The 20,238-nt window shown below is 42.6% G+C and overlaps 1 protein-coding gene across 1 annotated transcript in view; it reads right to left on the bottom strand.

Moving 5' to 3' along the window:
• Nucleotides 1-19,676, bottom strand: part of LOC142214455 (cadherin-13-like) — a 295,805-nt gene extending 276,129 nt beyond the window's left edge. Inside the window, exon 1 of the mRNA XM_075283403.1 lies at nucleotides 19,520-19,676. Within this exon, the coding sequence (XP_075139504.1) occupies nucleotides 19,520-19,564 (45 nt within the window). The 5' untranslated portion in view covers nucleotides 19,565-19,676. The remainder of the gene's footprint in view (nucleotides 1-19,519) is intronic.
• Nucleotides 19,677-20,238: the final 562 nt, after the last annotated feature.

Raw genomic sequence — 20,238 nt, 5'->3', positions numbered from 1 at the left:
AAGTCCTGCATGTAGGATGTTTTTGTCCGCTTGAAAAAACAGACATGGCTGTAAATGGACACTAAAGGACACAAACGGACACAAATGAACACTGAGCCAAAACTAAGAATGGCTAGAAAAGGAACCGAAAATATATTGAAAGCACTTATACTTCTCCCTTTTGCTCAATCCACATTTGGCTTTGGCGCCAAAAAACCTAGAAAAATCTGCAACAGATAAAAAAAAATTGTGACGTGCTGCTAAAAAATGCTGTGTCTGGTTTTGCATTTTACCTCCAATGAAGTGCATGGGACTGACCTGTAATAACATCTAGAACTTTACTTAAAGTGAGCATAGTGTAAGTAGAGCTGCTGAGGTGAGGAAAGGGTTAATGGCTGTATTCTGCACTTCGCTGTATAATCCATAAAACATTTTTTGTCACAGATAGAAACAAAAAAGTTAATGGTTTGTAAATAACACAAAAAAATCTGGAATTGTAGTAGGAAGGAACAGCTTGTGCAAAAGTTTTGTTAAGAGATGCCAAGTTTGGTCATTTAACGGAATTACAGCCCAAATCTGCATGTGCATAAATATTCAGTCAGATTGCCCACAGCTGTCTGTTAATTCCCCGGGTAGGTGAAATGTATCGCATGGCATGCATAGCTACAATATTTTCACACAGCGCGCAAAGGCTTTTCCCTATAGAAACAATAAGGAACACCCAGACAACCATAGGCTCCGTTCCCAGGGAGTAACGCGCCAATCATTCTAACACGTAAACACGTGTCAGAGTGTGAGCACTTCAAAACAGATCCCATTGACTTCATTGGGTGCCGTCTTATGCGCACTACACATTGAAATCAATGGGTTAAAAAGCCTCCCATTGATTTAAATGTGTAGCGCACGGAAGAAGGCACCCATTGAAGTCAATGGGATCTGTTTTGAAGCGCTCACACTTGTTTTCGTGTTTACGTGTCAGAATGACACTATAGGAACGGAGCCATAGTATGCAATGTGTAGTGCAAGGCCTGAGGGGCACGACACAGCGGGCCATGGGTCTCTCCTTCATGCCTTGCATTAGGTATAATACAATGAATCCATTCTGCTTGAGTGTTTCTTTAACAAATACATGGGGTTTTAGCTTCTACAAGTTGCTATTAGAGGTCATTCATACTACCATTATTATAGTCCGCTGCTCTCTTCTAACATAGGATGAGAGCAACCTACTTTAATGGCGATAGACTGATACAGATGGAGCACCTCATTCCCATGGACTCTAATATAAAACATATCATATGCTTTCTTTTGTCATGCTTGTTTTCTTTCATACTTTACTGAAAAAAACTCAGCAAAAATGCAATAAGAAAATGCTGCGGTACTTAGGACCAGTGGCGTAAATACTGGGGTAGTAGGGGTAATGGCTGCCACAGGGCCTGGGATATTAGGGGGCTGTCACCTGCCTGAGCTAACTCCAGCAAGTAAAGGGCCCTATATACTTACCAATCCCCACTCCTGCTCATGGCGAGTATTTCCCTTTCTGCAGAGGCTGTGATCGGGAGCAGGGACCAGTAAATAAGGCTATGGGCCTGCTAACTCCACAAACTCTGTTATTACTATACTTCGGGGTCTGAAAATAATGATCAGAGGCCCAGGGGAGGCGAGGAAACATAAACAAACAGTGTTACGTACCTCTCCTGCGCTCTTGCAGTCTGTGAGGCTGTTTGATGACGTCCCAGATGTCACGCAGGCCAGACCGGAATCATTATGCATCACGACGCAGGCCTGGCTCACGTGATGTCTGGTCCAACATTAAAGATTGCTGAAAGTAGTAGGGAGTGCACCAGGGCTAGAGAGAGGTAAGTAACAGTACTTTTTTTGTTTGTATCCTCCCCTGGGTCTCCGATCATTATACTCTGTAGTCTGAAAAAACCCCAGAGTATAATAATTGTTCATGGGTTTGTATGTAGACTCTAAATAAAATACTATATGAATAATGAAAACTTTTGGCTATATACAGGGTTTGTACAGTATGTAGACTCTAAATAAAAACATGAATACAGAAAGCCCCACGTAACGGACACAAAGGGGTAGTGAAGGGGGCACATGACTTAAAATGGGATGCAAGAGCAGACAGGGTTATACAGAGGGCAAGGTGGGGTCAGATAAGGGACGAGAGGTGGGGTTAGACTGATGTTTATCAAACATAAGATGCAGGGGGAATTGTCAGTTAGCTACAGGAGATTGAAGGAGTAACTTATCCCGCCCGCCCTCCCTTATGGAACGGTGGTAGTCTCATGTCACGGTGGTGCACAGGAGGGGTCTTTGGAGGCACTACGGTGGTGGAGGACTAAGGGGTCATCTCCACTCACTCGGTAGGATGGTTACTGGTTGGGGATCCAGTTTGGTGAACACGTCCTGTGGTAAGCGTATACAGGACGGGCTTGCCCTCCGATGGCAGTGCTCCTGGGCTAGGTGGATCATGGCCGGGGGTAATAATCGGGGGTTGTGGCTGTGTCTTGGTGTTGGTCATTCAGAGGCCCCGACTTTGAGGAGGGGAGGAGATTCTTGCGTTAATGTTGGTTGGGATTTGAGAATTATGGGAATGGGTTGTTTAAGGGTTGTGTAAATAATATGCAAATGTAGTTATGTTAACATGTTGTTTCATGTGCTAATTAACTGATAAGGTAATTGATGGTAAAATTTAAGGTGTGGTTAATAAACACCACTGTGGCCTTTTCTTCCAACCCATGTCTCAGTATTGTTAATGGGAAGGTAAAAAGGGGGTGAGAAAGGTTGGGGGGGGGGGAATTAGCCACAGGGATCTTCTAGGCCAGTTTTATAGTCATGCAAATCGGCATAAAAACTACATACAAAACGGGGGGAATCTTCGCCACCTCCACAAAGTCTCTTTCTTTCCATCTTTCAATAGGTGCAGCTCCACTGATTCCCAGGGCCAATCAGCTTAAGGGGGCATTAAAACGGAGTAACGCCGGGCTTGTATCACAGCCGTACACGCCGGCATTACGGCAGACTGCCGAACACTCGTAAATGCCACTGTTACGAGCGCTCCCATTGAAGTGAATGTGAAGTGTTCGTCAGTCTGCCGTAACGCTGGCGTGTACGGCTGTGATACACGCCTGGCGTTACTCCGTGTGAATGCCCCCTAAGGTAGAGAGCCTAATTAGCATATTGGACGCTTACACTAAGCATGGATTCACACAGTGATCCATGTGTTTGCTGGATTTCCCAGCCTGGACTGTTTGCAGGTATAGGGGCTCCCAGCAGTATAGTTATCTATGACATTAGGAGTCCCTGCCTCCCTGAAATATACTGCCCCGTGCTGAGGACAGTATAGAACAGTATGTCACTGGAAGGTATAGATAGATAATGATGAAACTCTGTTGTGTGAATACAGGCTAATACTGCTCATTGCGCAAAAATGGTAGCACTGATTTCAACTGCACTGGACAGATGCAGAGAGTTGGAACTGGTGGAAGCGGTGAATGGTTTTTAAGCAAGATCATAAAAATTAGATGAGCGAGGGTCCAACTGTTGGGGCCCCCATAAATCATCTGTTTCCTGATGTCCCTTCCTCTGCGCAGGCTTCAGTTGGCAGGTGCATGCAGTCATGTGATGTCCACGCTGAAATGTGTCCTATAGGGGTTTATTAGTGGTGGTCCCTTCAAGCTCTATATTTGTGCATAGATTAGCAGAACTGAGTTTGCCTTTTGGCACAGCTTAGTACATATTACAATATGTCATCTGTTGTTTTTATAGGCGTGCAGAGAAGTAATATTATCTCATATTCTAAGTATTGTACAGGATTATAAAAAGCTGCTCTTTTCCTAAAATAGTGCCAGATTGAGTGCAGTATTGCAGGGTCAGTCCATTTTCTTCACTGGAACTGAGCTGCGATATCTGACACAAGCCATGGAGCAGGATGGCGCCATTTATGAAAAAAAATGCAGCTATGGTTTTCAGTCCTGTATGTCTCCTAATGCAGTAAATTGTCACTGTTCACACAGTCCGATGGCACACTCAGTCCATCTGCATCAGCACTCATATTACATGTCACTGCAAAGGGTTGCTGGTACCTCCATTATTTTCAGTCCTATCACACAATAAGCTGCACAGTAAAGATCGACAAGAGCTGCATCCGCAGCCTACACTCAGCAGAGCTGGCAATGTTATCATCTTTACATTTTGCCAACATCAAATAACTAAATCAAACAAACTCTGACATGCATTAACAATGATCACTCGGCATGAATCGTGAGATCAAGCAGAATAGCGGCCGCGTCACCCTTCCTTTTTAACATCCAGAGCTGTCTGTGATTTAATTCAAGGCTTTTGCATTTACTTTTTTCCTTTTTTATGTGATGCTGTTGAGCACGAGGCCCTCTTCTGGAGGTTTCTTAAATATCAGAATTGAGAACAATTTTATACCATTACAGACATCTCCAACATGTGACTCTCCAGACGTGGTAAAACTACAACTCGCAGCATGCCATGACAGTATGAAGACAGATAATGCTCAACTTTCCATGTAGAAGCAGCAATCGCTACCAGGCATTGGAGCTTCAGTGAGCTCAAAGGCCTCTCTATAACATAAGATACAGCATCATCTTCAATGTCTTCTTCCAGCACAGGCTCGTAACTTCTAAGCCTCGGGCCTTGGGCAGAGCAGACTGCGCAGGCGCACAGGTCACGGGAGAATGGCCGCTTGCACAGTATTGTTAGCGGCCATTTTCCCGTGGCCTGTGCGCCTGCGCAGTCTGCTCTGCTCTGCTAGAAGTTACGAGCCTGCGCCGGAAGAAGACATTGAAGATGACGTGGCGGACGAAGAAGGAGGCGGCGCTTGGAGACACTTCTCTGGCAGCGGTGGGGACGCCCCCATCGCTTTTTGAGCGCTGGGGACCGCCCCCATCGCTGCGAGAGAACTCATTTGCATACCGGTAAAAAACGGTATTTCTAAGGAACGGCGCAGCGGAGACCACGTCTACAGGTAACAGACGAATAGCCTTTCTAAAGGCTATTCCGACGTCTTATCCACAAAAAAAAAGGGGTTTTAATGGTAGAATCTCTTTAAGTTGATGGTCTCCCTCAGTTGAGTAGTACAATATGTTGCAACTAGGTTGGTATACAGTGCTCTGATATTTTTTCCTTATGGGTATTGTGCATGAGGATTTGCTACAAGTCATTCTGTGTCTGAGAATTTTTGCGCTTAAAATGTTCTTTTCTTGACTTGATCACTTTATGTGCTGGTGACTACCATGTATTTGGCTTGTATGTTTTAGGTTTTGATGGTTAGTGTACTGAATATTATATAGTGCATTAATAAATATTTAGATTGTTTATATATGCCGTACATTGGTTGTCTTACTTAATGATCTTAGTGCTGGTATGCTTGTGGATATCTGATGCATTGGTCTACTCGCTCCCCACCCCCCCCATGTGGTGTATGGTCATACAGTATATAATACAAGAAATATTGTCTGATTACAAATAAATAAATAATGGCACCATACATATAGATAGTACAATACACTTCACTACATACTATACTGAACAAGCAATAATGCCGAACAATGCCTACAAAAGTACTGCATTACAATGCTGAAACACTACCACACAGTGGCCAGATAACAGCAGCTCTATACATAAGTATACTAACAGCATAATGCAATGGTTAGAAGAATAATGGGAGTCACAATCGTCAAGTGGTCCGTGGTGCTGCTCCAGTAGCCGGCAGTAGGTAGCCTTGTGTGAAGGCTACACCTTGAATGGCATTAAATCTATTTAATTGATTGTAATCATGACAGGAACAATGTGAGGAACATGGATGCTGAGGATTCAGCTACCTTGACAGGTACTAGCAGAGCTCCTTCACACGGGGCGGATTGTGACGCCGAATCCACCTCAGAATCCGGCCCTCACAATAGAGGTCTATGTAGACTGCTAGGTTTCTTTTTTCCGTGAGCGGTATGTTCCAGCTCACAGAAAAAAGAAATGAGCTGCCCTTTCTTCAAGTGGATTTTCCTGCTGAGTAAACCCCGGCGTCCGTCTCGCGACAGCACCCTCCGGACTAGGCCCATTCATTTGAACCTACTCCGGAGTGGGAAGCCGCAAATGTCGTAAGCTGCGACAGTCACAGCAGGCGCATTTTGGTCCAATTCTGATGCGGCTTCCTGCATCAGAATCAGGACCAAAATACGCCATTCCGTGCCCCGTGTGAACTAGCCCGCAGGAGACTTGAGGTCCTGTGTTGTAGACTGTTTTTTAAACCCTGGAGGCTTATTACTGTAGCCAAATTAGAATTATATGACAATGTCAAGCATGTGTAATGCACTTTTTTTTTTACACAAGTGACTCAAAGGGCAGGAGTTGTGGAGTAGGCGAGTAAGTGGCTGCCATACAGGCGCTATTCCCCAACACCACAAGAGTGTGTTGTGTTACAGGAAGCAAGTTTTATGTCATAGTATAGTTTTGGCATATGGAAGGAAACACATGCAATCATGGCGAAAAGATACAGACTCCATGCAGATGTTGCCCTTGGTCACCAGCACCCTGGCGCTGAAAGTCAACAATCGTGTAAGAGATTAATTTACTATGTATTCTTTAATAATTCCAATCATCACATCCTGCTATTTAGGGATTTCCACCATTATGTAGCCACCATCTGCAGTCTGCACTTCATCTAGACTCTTCCATAATGAATCAGACGCCATGCAATGGGAGATTGCTCTTGTTGTGCCAGTCATCTTGACTTGTTCTTATGCACTACCTATTCACTGTACACCATTTTGTCATTTAGATGTTTCAATATATAGCGGTGTTATTTACTCACAATTTGGGGGTGTTATTTAGTATTTAGTACGTAGTGTCCTAGATACAATATTTGGCTACAATAAAGGATATTATTTGGTAATAATTTAGTGTTGTTATTCCTTCTGAGTACAATCTATTATTTGGACACGTTATAGCGGGGTTGTTAAAGCACAGAAGAGTGGTAATATTTATGCACAGTAAGGAAATATCACAGTGGTTTCCAAATGCACTGGCTATGAGGATACCGTCCTTCTGCAAAATTGCAAAATAGTATAATGGAAATCAGAAAGCACGAGTGACTGTGACAAATATAACAAGACTCATCCATCCGAACAATTTATTCCAGTGGAAAAAAAAATGACACTACTTTACAGCACAGTACATTGCATATGCTGTAATAGTCTAAGCATCTCAAGGATACTGGAAGGCGTGCCATACCGTACTGGTGTCATACCGCATACATGCATATATGACCACTGAGGGCCCCACTACTGTATTTAGGTCCACCCTATTGCTTTGTCATAAACAGCCATTAGGAAAACTCATTAACCCTTACAGTATGTAAATTCCACCCTGCTCTATCACTCTGTATAGACTCCATCTCACAGGCACCAGAGAGTATTTAAAATGTGGTATTTGACATCAGAGGAGCAGTCTCTGCTCATTTCCATGCAGACAGTCTTTTATGGAAGGATAAGAAAGACCTGACTTTTCTGAGAAACTTAGCCTTCGGCTCTGCCTTTTGCAGCTTTGCTGTGTAACCTGGTATATGTCTGAAGCAAGGAAGTAGGAATTCACAAGTCGACATGAGGAGAAACACTTGATTTCTTTGTATTGAACAGAGACATCTTGGAAATGAAAGTTGTTCAAGCCCAGAGAAGGGCGGATGACGTATAAAAGGAGCACAACAAGGGCTTATTGAGCGCAAACTGTGTGCAGATTCAGTGAGACATCAGTACAGACAACAGCATCTTATACATGGCCTCAGGGGATAGGACCTGGACAAAGGAAGGAATTTGGGGTGACGGCATTGGATGGGAATGAGGAGACTGAGTCACGGAGTATGAGATATTTGCTTTACTTATCTTTTGGTTATATTTTCAGAGATTATTTCAACCTGCCCATAAATGTGTCTCCCATAGTGGGAATAATAATCGAAATAAACTCAATAAAGCAAAATTATAGGCGCCATTGTATTACATTATGAGATTAACATCTTTACTATAATTTACTGTTATCCATAGAGAATTATTTATTATAAGGACAAACGCTACAAGTGTACAATGACAACTAGATAGATAGATAGATAGATAGATAGATAGATAGATAGACGAATGGATGGATGGATGGATGGATAGATAGATAGATAGATAGATAGATAGATAGATAGATAGATAGACAGTTAGAAAGATAGATAGATAGATAGATAGATAGATAGATAGATAGATAGATAGATAGATAGATAGATAGATAGATAGATAGATAGAGTCTCTAGGTCCAATTTTGTTGTCCAGAAATGGGTGGATGATGTATAAAAGGCTTATTGGGGACAAATTGTGTGCAAATTCAGTGAAACATGAGAGACCTCATAAGACTAGTGAGAGAGAATTTTGAATTACTCTGTACTTACTACAAACAGGAGTTTACAACACCTACAGAGAAGAAGGATGAAGATGCCCAGGCCAAGGGTCAACTATTCCCAAGTCCTAGATCAACCATTATTAAAGATTCACGTGTCTCTATGACTGCATTTGAATGTCTAAATTTACGGGCTGAATATTTTTATATAAGACCTAAGAAAATAAAATATCTACAAAGGGCTATTGCATATAAAACATAAAGGGGGGGATTACCCAGAGCAACCAATTAAATGTTCCCGTTCCTCTAGTGCACTGGATATAATGGGAGCGCTGGGCCTGAATAAGTAAACGATGAGATGAATTTTCCAGCAGATGTATTTGCTGTACAGGTGATATTAAATAATAGAGCGATATCTCGCATTGACATGTGAGGCGCACAGCTTTCTGCTGTAGGGGACAAGTGATCTGTGAAATATTCAAATAAGGAAATTGCATAATTTATTATATACCTTTTACTCAGGACAAACAGTCACCGAAAGCTGTAAAAGCTTTTTGTGAGAGATTGATGGAATGAAGGCCTGTGCTTGGCGGGCACCGATGCCTTACAGGAGAAATACCAGAAGTGACATTAGCATTGCGTTGGTGTAAATGACCATAAGGTGATAAATGATGTGTAAACAATGTAATTCATGTATCAGACCAAGAACAGACATACTGTATATGCAGACTACTCGGCTGCTAGGGGCCCATGGGAGAGGGGGGCCCAGCTAGGCAGGCTGATTTGCAAACTTTAAGTATCTGTACACTTGAGGATTAAATCCTACAGTGACAAGGGCTGCAGTATACAATATATGCAGTAGCCACATGATGGTCAGTACCAGGAGCAAGGGGAAGGATGTCAGCAGACACAACAAGACGAGGGAAGATGGATAAGAGGGACTATCTGTCGTGTGTGCTCTCCTTATTCTATTTCTGTTTTCTTCTAAGGTGATTTAGGATAGGAACAGTCTCTGCCACTTGGTAAAGCTTAGAATGTATGGGATCAAAGAAAGAACCCATACCTTCCAACCCCTATGTCCATGTAACCTGTAACTGTTAGCATTAGGCAGAACCTGTGTCACATCAAAGCGGGTGGGAAGGGTTAGTGTTATTCAGGACAGTCATATTTACTACCTGACTACCTGTCCCACGCTGCAACAAGAAATGGCAAGACAAAGGATTTGTTAGCTGTGATGGGGAGCTGGGTAGTGGTTAATATGTTTCACCCTGCTGATAGACTGCCTTTAAAGGGGTTAGACAGAGAAGGCAACATTTCCATGGTGGAAGAGGCAGTCATAACAAAACAAAACACAGTCATTATCGGAATCTCCTGTTCTCTTTGCTGTTGTTGCCTGACACTATAGCATGTCTTCAGTGACTCCCAATCTGGCTTCTCACAGGCCATAGTGACTGGTTATAGGTGAGGCTGGTGACTTTATCCTTCAGCATTTACAACACGAACTGGCTAGAAGAAAGAGTGTCATCTTATGGCTGTCCCTGCCACCAGAAAAAATTTATATATATACTTTATATACCTGTTGTTGTTCACTGCCTCTGCTTATTAGGACAAGTGCCAGCAATAGGACTGCTCTTGTGGGACTCGCCACCTCATTGGCATTATGGATTAAAGCTGATTTAATCTGCAAGGAATATGCATTGAATATCAACAAATGTATCTCTGCACATGTTGTTAAGTGCCCTGCTAAGTGCTGGGAGCTTGACTCACCATAAAGAGAAATTTACAGACAATAGAGAAGGTCCATCAATTAATAGGACACACAATGCTCCCTTTTATACATGATCAAGACAAGGAAAACATGGGCAGTGCCAAGGCCCACTGGATTCAGTGCAGTCTAGTCGATCTATGTAAACACTAATATCTGAACTCAGACCTGCTCCTGCCCCATACCGATGACAGTGCCCAGTTAGGGATCCCCATCTGAAGCTACTTTTCACACAAATAAACCAGTTAAAGTCTTACACGGTACATCACTACTGGTAATACTAGCTGACCTATCCTATCACCCATACTACTTGAGCAGCAAGATTAGTGCTCCTAGTAATGAAGGCCCACCCCCAGTGCACCATCCGCCTCATTTGCATAAGACTTCACACTTGTTTTTCTCAAAAATCTACAAAAGTGACATAAAAATATGTTGTTTATCTCTGTAATGTGCTCTGTAACATGGTGGTGATAGCTCAATTTGCTTGGGGAGGTTGTAGACTTTTTTTTTTCTTTAAAGAGGAATAGCTAGGAAAAGAATTTAAATTTCATAATAACTAGTGTGCATAGATTTCAACTGTGAGAAATGCTTGCCAAAAGAAAAATGTCTCTTTATAAGGATGAGCTTTTTTAGTTAGGGGTATCTCAATACAACATTTATTGAAGCCATTATGGCAGAACAACTTATTGCATTAGGCCAGTGATGGCGAACCTATGGCACGCGTGCCAGAGAGGGCACGCAGAGCCCTCCATGCTGGCACGCGTGCGGTCGCCCGGATCGCTCACCAACAGGGAATCCGGTACAGGATTCCCCGTTGATGAGCGATCACTGCCTTCAGTTGTATGTGCAAATGCACATACAGCTGAAAGCTGTCAGGGTAGGCCGCGGATCGCGCGACCGCGGCCTACACTGGCTGCAGAGTTTGACCTCTGCCCCGACGCGGGCGCGATGACGTCATCAGCGCCGCCAGTGACAAGAAGGTGGATGCCGGCGGCTCTTCAGGGGTGAGTATGAGAGTGGCTCACTGTGTATATGATGTTGGGGGGAGCGCTTATAATACTTGGTGGGGTGTATGATACTGGGGGGGAGTGTATAATACTGGGTGGGCTTATAATACTGGGTGGGGTGTATAATACTGGGGGGAGTGTATAATACTGGGGGGAGTGTATAATACTGAGGGGGCTTATAATACTGGGGGGAGTGTATAATACTGGGGGGGGGCTTATAATACTGGGGTGGCTTATAATACTGGGGGGTGTACTAAAGAGCATATAATACTGGGGGGGGGCTATTTATAAGCACACAATACTGTGTGTGGATGCCACTGTGGAGCATATAATCCTGTGGGGAGGGGGACACCTACTGCGGAGCATATAACACTGGGGGGCTACTGTGGTACTGTGGAGAATATAATATTGTGTGGTGGGCCCACTGCAGAGCATATAATACTGTCTGGGGTCCCCTCACTATTTATATCACACAGTATCTGTTTTATAGCAGACGTGATATTAGTACAGGATGTAAGAATATTACACGGTAACTATAAAACAGATCCTGTGCGATGTAAATAGTGAAAATTAATTGTTCAAAGTACCAAATGCCGAGACCTTTACATTTCAGTACAACGTTGTTTGTATTATTGAAAGCTCTGTAAAGCCCCACATGACTGTAATTTTTGGTCAGTAACTGTCCGCAATTGTGGATCCGCATAGTATTAAGTCTATATTGTCGTGTTGGCACTCCGCGAAAATTTTGTGGGTTTTGGGTTGCAGTTTGGGCACTCGGTCTCTAAAAGGTTCGCCATCACTGCATTAGGCTGTTCTAAATGTCACAACACAATCATGCAAGTGTCAATTGCTAGTGGATAGAGCTGCACGCTGCCCTGCAGCGTAGATCACAATGTCTGTGAGGGGGTAGCAGTGAGCAGGTTGGATGTGAACAGTAAGTGCCAAGTTGCACCACTGTCTGAACCTGAGCCACAACCTGTACAGTTGCCCTGGGGTCCTCTGATACCCCAAAAATGTTAGAGACATATTCGGGCTCCTCCCCTTCACTCTGAATTTCAGTTATATTGTACTTACAATTTACTTATGTGGCACCCAGGACATTTGCTAGCATACAGGATGTGTACATCTTCTATTCTACTCCCGGAACCCAGTGGTACCATAAAGCTAGTGCCCCCCACAGGTAATAGCCAACCCACATAGATTATAGTGCTCCTATTACCTGTGGGGTAATGCTACGAGTTCTGTGGCTGATCAGCAGGGCTGAGCAGGATATTTATTTTTTTCCTAGTGGAGTGTGCATTCTAACAAGGGGGCCCCATTTCAATTTTTGCCTCAGGCAGCAGATAGCCTAGAATAAGCCCTACAAAAGGGTGCAATGTAATGTTGTCTTGGCTGATTTGGAGTTGTAGATTTGGCTGTCTAGTAGCCAAAGATTGTTAAAGATCTAGACAGTGGGCTACTGCCGGGTGCCATGGATGTTTTTTCATTTGATGTAGCAAAGCTCTACATATCTTTATCTACCACAATACATTGTCATGTATGGATTATGAAAACTTGGCTACAGTATATGGTGAGCCACTAGAGACCCGTTATGCCCTGTCAATCATTCTTTGCTGGTTGTCATGTGTTATAGTAATAGTGGCCCCAGGGAACATTTGTCCCGAGTGACTTTGTTCCAGCCATGCCTTCATAAATGTGACTTCATGAAAATGAATAATCTGCCTCTGAATATTTAAGCCACCTACTGGCTTCACTATTAGCAGTCCAGTCAGGCATATACTATAGCACTCAGGATGATGAGAGGCCCATGTACTGCATTGTGACAGTGATATTTAGATGACAAGTGGGATGAAGATGTGCTCAGATATCGGTGAACATATACGGACAGTCCAAACGCTTGTTGCCAGCATGTAAATGACTCAGTATCAGCAATGGCCCTTGGATCTATTTATACAGTGCCAAGTTTTAATTGACTGATACCAGCATAGTAACAAACAATGTCAGGCTGACAGGACTCTAACATGAGCCTCCTACCTCATCCACAATTATCTAGATTACCCACTATCTCATTAATGCAAAGCGCAGATAGACGGTCTCAAGTATTTAGGAGGGTGCAACAATCTGACTAGACTCTGTAGCAAACAATTAGTTAAGTGGCAACACTAATATCCGATAACTGCAAAGCAAGTTGTAGATTGAGGGGAAATAGTAATGGAAAACGTCTTTAAAACTAAACCTCAGCCCATGAGAAAACAATCAAATGGCTATAGACAAGTACTAGTTGACCCCTTTTCAAAAGGAAGCCATTAGATACTAGTGACATAGTTGGTGCATGGGCGCACATGCTCCATATTCTATAAGGGAATCGACTTACTTAAGGACCTTTTGTAAAGTAAAAGCTACTACTTTGAAAGGCAATTCTTCAGAAATGTCACGCAACTAGACCAATTCTCAACCTTGACATTGAACTAGAAGCAAGGCATAGCTATAGGGAATGAAATCTCCAAACCCACAGATTTAGAAAAAATCATAAGACATGGGAGGAACTCTATCTCGAGGCTTGAGTTCAGAGTCATCCAACGTAGTGGTCCAGGCTGCAAGTCCATGTTACCAAGTTCTTGGCAGCTCTGTGAGTCATCGCTTTACTACTTCTCCTCTCCCCTGCCATATCCAGCAGCATCATGGCCAAAAAGGAGAACAAGAATGGGGAGCAGTTATCTGCTGTTTTACCTGGTCTTCTATGGCTTTCTGTTGGGGCTCTTTACCCTTACTATGTGGGTAGTGCTGTAAACACTGGATGACTTTGTAACCAAGTCTTTGGATAGAGTTTCCTCCCCAAGTCTTATTATTATAAATCTGCAGGGTTGGAGATTTCATTCAACAAGATTGATAAATCTTCATATGAGGTCTATACTAAATTTATAAGAAATATCCCTCATTTACAAGACCAAACAATGACAGCTTACAAGCTTCAAATAATGTGGCATGCACACTACCATGAACAAGGAGCAGTCAATGATAAGAAGTCTTGTCAATTCAACAGGTCCTCACTGGGACCCTGAGATGGACTGACAAGGAATGAGTACTTAGGGTACAATGAAGGTAGTCCAGGTATAATAGTCAATTTGGTTCACTTATAACTTTAGTTTCTTGATTCTACCTGTCACAGCTTAGAAAGTGTCATAGCAATACAACATCATCATTCTTTATGTGAAATGAGATACATGAGAAAGCAGCCAAACCTCAAATCTCCCAGCTACCGGAGGGCTAATGCATTGATAATAGGTATATATGAATAGTGCACATCTCAAAGGCTTGTGTATAGTAATACCAGCTTATACTAAATTATATTAGTGAGGATTTTAGACACAGGGTGTAGTAATATGAGTTTCCAGTAATACACTTGGTTTCCGCTATTCAGTGTTCATGGCTAGTAGCCATAAATCATATATTAAATCTGCTATAGAGAAACCTACTGATGCCTATAATACCACAATAATTACATATCAACTGGGCAACTATTATAAAGCATTGCTGTACAGGTTAGTTATGCCTATAGGCTTCATCAGTTGCCTCCTAATGAATGCAAACATGTAAACTAAAATATAGTATACCACTAACATTTGTGTGAATCATAAGTGCATGTGAAGATATGAACCTATACTATATTGTACTAGGGATAAGTTTCAGCTTCAGCAACCTGTAATTCCCTGCTGCCTCCTTAGAGGATCTTTGGATACGCCTCAGTCCCCCCTAAAATCATCCATTTGTGTAAACAGAAAGGCGGGGAGAGGAGGGAGTACAGCTGAAGTTGATATGTATAATAATAACATCTGATTGGTTCACCGGTCACAGCATAGAACTGACATCACACCACGAACAGACCACCCACTCAGTAGACCTAGATGTTACATATTTAATACACACTTAGTGAGGTATCGGTAGTTTTGTTAGCAGTTGGTGCACCTAAAAACAACTGGCAATTGTAATTCTCGGCCATTGTCTGCACTGAAGACGCAAGCTGTGGATATGTAGCTAATCCTTGTCCAGCTGTGATTATATATATGCGACTGTAATAACAAATCAGAGGTTACACGGAGTTAGTGAAGTGACTCACACTGGATGTTCTGATGCAGAAGGCTTCATTTCCAGCATTAAAGTAACTAAACTGTGTTCCCAATACATATGGTGGGCAGGAGAACTAGTACTCGCCCTCTCTCGACATGGTCATCTCCAATGAACCAATATACTTCAAGGTACAATAATTTGTCAGGACATTTTGGGAGTAGTAGTTGGTTATGAGCTGGGGAGCCCCTGGATGCAGAATAATGGTACCATTTGGCTGAACCTATGGTCAATATTCAATGGGCATATGTAAGGTGGAATGGATGAAGAAAGTGAAAGGACACCAAGCAAATCAAGATGGTAAGTTGTAAACACAATTGAGTGGTGGTCCCAAAGGACCACCTACTTTACATCTATGACTAGTCAGTGCAGGCCTATACTTGTAGAGGCCAGAAGTGACCCCTGAACTTGAATCATAGAACTGATGAAGAACTAATTTTAATTAGTAATCTTTTGATGCCAAGATAACCCTACAGGATTTAGTATGCCAATACGCCAATGCTTGCATGCCTAGAGCCAAGGATCTTCTAGTATTGTTAGAATGAGCTTTGTATTCTTAAAATACAACAAATTCTCTTAAGTCATCACACAGGTGACCAGAACAGGACCTCTGATGGCGTCCGTATTAATGTCCTATTAAATTGTAGGTTACACTAGATAAGAAAGCCATGCCATATTGGTAAAATCATGAGTGTTGACACCCTGGGTGGCCATCATGTGACTCCTCTGCATACCAGCGGTCTGATTTCCAAATGATTGTTTCCTGGCCTATATATGTAGAATATGTATGTTCCTTTAATACATTTTATCCAAACAAAATCTAGAAAGGAGTCTGTATTGTAAAATGTGGATAGTCTTGACATAGAGCATCATATTCATCACTCATGATATTTATGTTCTTTTTTGTTACTGCATTAATAGTAAAGGGAGTTATGGGTAAACACTAGTAAAAGGTATATACAGTTAGAACATCACTGTGCGCGCCGCTCTGCCAGAGCCCAGCATTATAATGAGAATCTTTTTCGCAGATCTTTGACTACAAAGAAGCAACTGCTCCTACGAGATGCCAGAAGACTAAAGATGCAGAGACTAGCACACCTTCCCTGTATTAAGCCATGTAATTACATATCGGGGCTTGTGATATCTCAGATAGGATTCTGGGATGTGCAGAGTGGTACCAGGCAAAGGTTTCTTGTGGAACAACCCAATATATGGCAACCCATAGACTAACCTTGTAATTCCCCAAAACAGGAAATGCATGCACCACAACACAAAAAGTCAATACAGAAATATAACAGTGCTGAGGTTGTATGGTGAAACATAGCATAGTATTTTATTGTTACATTAGTTATGATGCATAGACAATGCACTCACAAAGAGTAAAGTGACAATATCAGGCTTGCTACAGTATACACACCCATATATAAGTCAACACGTTGGTTTATATCCACTAACCATTGCCTCACTAGAGATCACACAAGGATACTAGCTCCTACTAGATGATGTATAGTACCATGGCACATGAAGTTTGCACCCGGACACTGTGCAGGACACTGGCAAAGCATGTGGCTCTAGTCATGGGTGCTGAGCAAGGCACCAACAAGCCCGTATGCCTTGGCCAGGGTATTCAACTACTAAGGACTAGGGCAACAAACTGTATTGTTGCCCAATAGGAGGTTGTTCAACAGAGGCTCCCTATGTTATTACAACCAAAGACACTAAAAGGAACAACTACCTGCATCCAGAGGAAAGCCTTTAGGAATCAATATCGTGTAATATTGATATTACTGAACATCCCACATTTCCTTCATTATACCTACCTATTATATAACTGCCTCACAATTTTAGGGGCAACATAACATATTATTATGACTGAACCATAGAAGGAAAGTTATTCCTCTACGCTGTCTGTTGTTATGTAGCATCCAGCTACAGTATATGAGATTATTTTACACTTTCATCACCAGTCAATAGAAGCAAACACCTTATATAACACAAAACATACAGATAATGTGTCTTGTTCCTTCCCTTGAATCTATAGTAATATTCCTCCTGACAGCATCCACCCTTTTCACAGGAGCCCAGAATTGTCAGCAGTTCAGGGTGCCTATAGGCTATACACCATATAGTGTAGGTATATACTGCTTAGGTCTCCTTATTACTCATCTGAAGGTTTCCATTACAGCTTCCAGCAATAAATAATAATCTCAGTTACCCCAATGCATCTTATTCCACTCATCTGTAAATCCCCCTCATTTTCACTGCCATCTCCAGTGCTGAGCTACACTTAACCCTTCTCCACCCGTATCAACTGTGTCTCCAACCTCCTCATATAGATATGTATATCATTTACAGAGCTTGTAATACTGTATATCACAATTGTTATGGTATATACAAGAACTTCCATTCTATTTTACAACATTGTCCATATGCTGGGCACAGGAGCCACAATCTATGTTATAACACAGTCAATATTTTGGGCAGAGGAGCTTGCAATCTCTTTTATAATGCAATCAATAGTTTACAGAACAGTTTCCATTTATATTACAACACAGTTATTACATTGGGTACAGGAGCTTGCAATTTATTATACAACACAGTCATTACACAGGGCACAGGAGCTTGCAATTTATTATACAACACAGTCATTACACTGGGCACAGGAGCTAGCAAACTATTATAAAACACAGTTACTATACTGAATATGGGAGCTACCCATATATCATACAGCACAGTCATTACATTGGACACAGGAGCTAGCAATCTATTATAAAACACAGCCACTACACTAGGTATAGGAGCTAACCATCTATCATACAACACAGTCATTGCACTGGGCACAGAGGCTAGCAATCTATTATACAACGTAGTATTAAAATGGACATAGTAGGAGTTTGCCCTTATACTGGGCACATAAGATTGTATTTTATTTTACATCATTGCCCTAACAATGAGCACATGAGTTTGCAGCTTATTTTACAGCACAGCCTTTACACTGGACACTTAAGCTTACAATCTACTATAGATCACTGTCATTACTCTGGGTACAGCAGCTTGTAGTCCAGTTTACATTACACTGAGCACAAGGGCTGGCAATCTGTTTTAGAACTCAATTGCTACACTGGGCACAAAAGCTTGCAATCTATTGGGTACATTTTATGGCACAAACTTCCACTATACTGAAGTAAAGTTTGATGGGAAATCAAGATGGATTGCTTAGCAATTTAACCTGCATGATAATAGAAGGGGCTCTAGAAAGAAAGGGATCTATAGAGAAGGGGTGCCGGGATTTTTGTAATCCCCGACTTGGAAGGGTTCAGCAGCACGGAGGCTGAGATGACAAGTGTATTTATTCCACGGGCAGAGGAAGACGTGGGAGCTGAGGATGTCGGAGAAAAGGGAGAGATCTTGTGCTGAGTGACAGCAGCAGCCGTGCCATGCCTTGAATGGAGGCGGCTCAGCTGTTATGCTGGAGTCTGGGGGTCTCTGCCACTGCTGCAGTGAGGGGGATATACAATATTCTGAGCAGAGAGCATACACACAACACCCTGCTAAAAACTATGCAACAAGCTACTTTGTCAGGGCTGCAGAAATAATACAGAATTGCCATAGTAAAATGCATGTTGGCATCTCCAGGGGTCCAGGGGAGTGATGCTGATATTCTTCTCAATGCAAACTTCTGTAGGAATAATGTCCTTGCAATCCACAGGCTCGGCAATCCAGACATGAAATAGCCTCCCTGCATGGTAACTGGGAAGTCCATGTAGAGGGGTGACCAAATGCCCCTCCAAATTCCATGCTGCCAATGTGAAAGCTACACCAGACTGTGCCCCCACTTTGGGGATTCCACTGCAATGTATCCTAGTCATACTATTAAGATGCAGCTTTCAGCAGGGAACGGGGGTTTCATCTCCAAAGGGGATCCAGCCAGGAGGGTGGGGTACTGCATGACCGCAAAAATAACCCCCACACTTTAGATCCCATCAACTTTAATGAGAAGACCTGAGATTCAAAGAGGAGGGGGGTCCAGCATGTGGAAACGACTGGAAAATCAGCACCTCACTTAGATCACAGAGCCCCCTGTGAGCTTTGCTTGTCTGTGCTTACTATTCTCACCTGCCTTGCCATCCACACACATACAGGCAGTGAGTGCATCAATGGGGAGAAGAAAAGCCATGAAAATACATTTTATGCAGCAGCACAACATATGAAGCAGTGAAGGAAGCTGAGCTCTTACCTGGGACAGCAGCAGGGACAGGGTGGCTTGAGATTTGGGATCCATTTTGCCAGCTTTAGAAGGGACTGGAGCTTCTATTATACATACACCAAGGCTGCTCTGTGCATATTTGCACTGTGAAACAGCCTTTGAGAAGAGGCTTCTCGTTGAGAGCCAGCCAACTTCCCAAATAGATCAGCAGCATCATCAGTTAAGCATTGGATAGAGGCTGGTGACCAGAGCCAATGGCTTTACAAGGTGCATTTCATCACAGCATATCCCCAGTTTGTGAGGCTTGCATTAGGTAGACGCCTCTGGCAATCACTACCTTTATATATTGTATTAAATCCCCCTTTTAATCTGTATTGCCAGTGCTGCTGATCCTAGAGACTAAGCACAAAGCTCGCAAAGCTCACTCTCTCTATTTACATGGTCATAGAGAAGATACAATGTATAGAGGAGAAGAAGATACAATACATAGAGGAGAAGTAGATACAATGTATAAAGGAGCAGAAAATACAATGTATAGAGGAGAAGTAGATACAATGTAGCAGAGCCTTGACAAGACAATGCACAGTGATTCATACCAGGCTGAAGGCTGGTACTCTGTTTCCATTGGGATGAATTGTGTCTTTAGTTTACCCTGGCTTATTAAACCTACTTGACTTTGAGCAGCAGATATAGGGCTGCATTGAGGTGAAAGTGGTGTGACTGATACATAAGTCTGGGTAACTGCCAGA

Source organism: Leptodactylus fuscus, chromosome 7, assembly GCF_031893055.1.
Source record: "Leptodactylus fuscus isolate aLepFus1 chromosome 7, aLepFus1.hap2, whole genome shotgun sequence".
NCBI classification, from domain to species: Eukaryota; Metazoa; Chordata; class Amphibia; order Anura; family Leptodactylidae; genus Leptodactylus; species Leptodactylus fuscus.
This window is presented reverse-complemented; position numbering and strand designations above follow the sequence as displayed.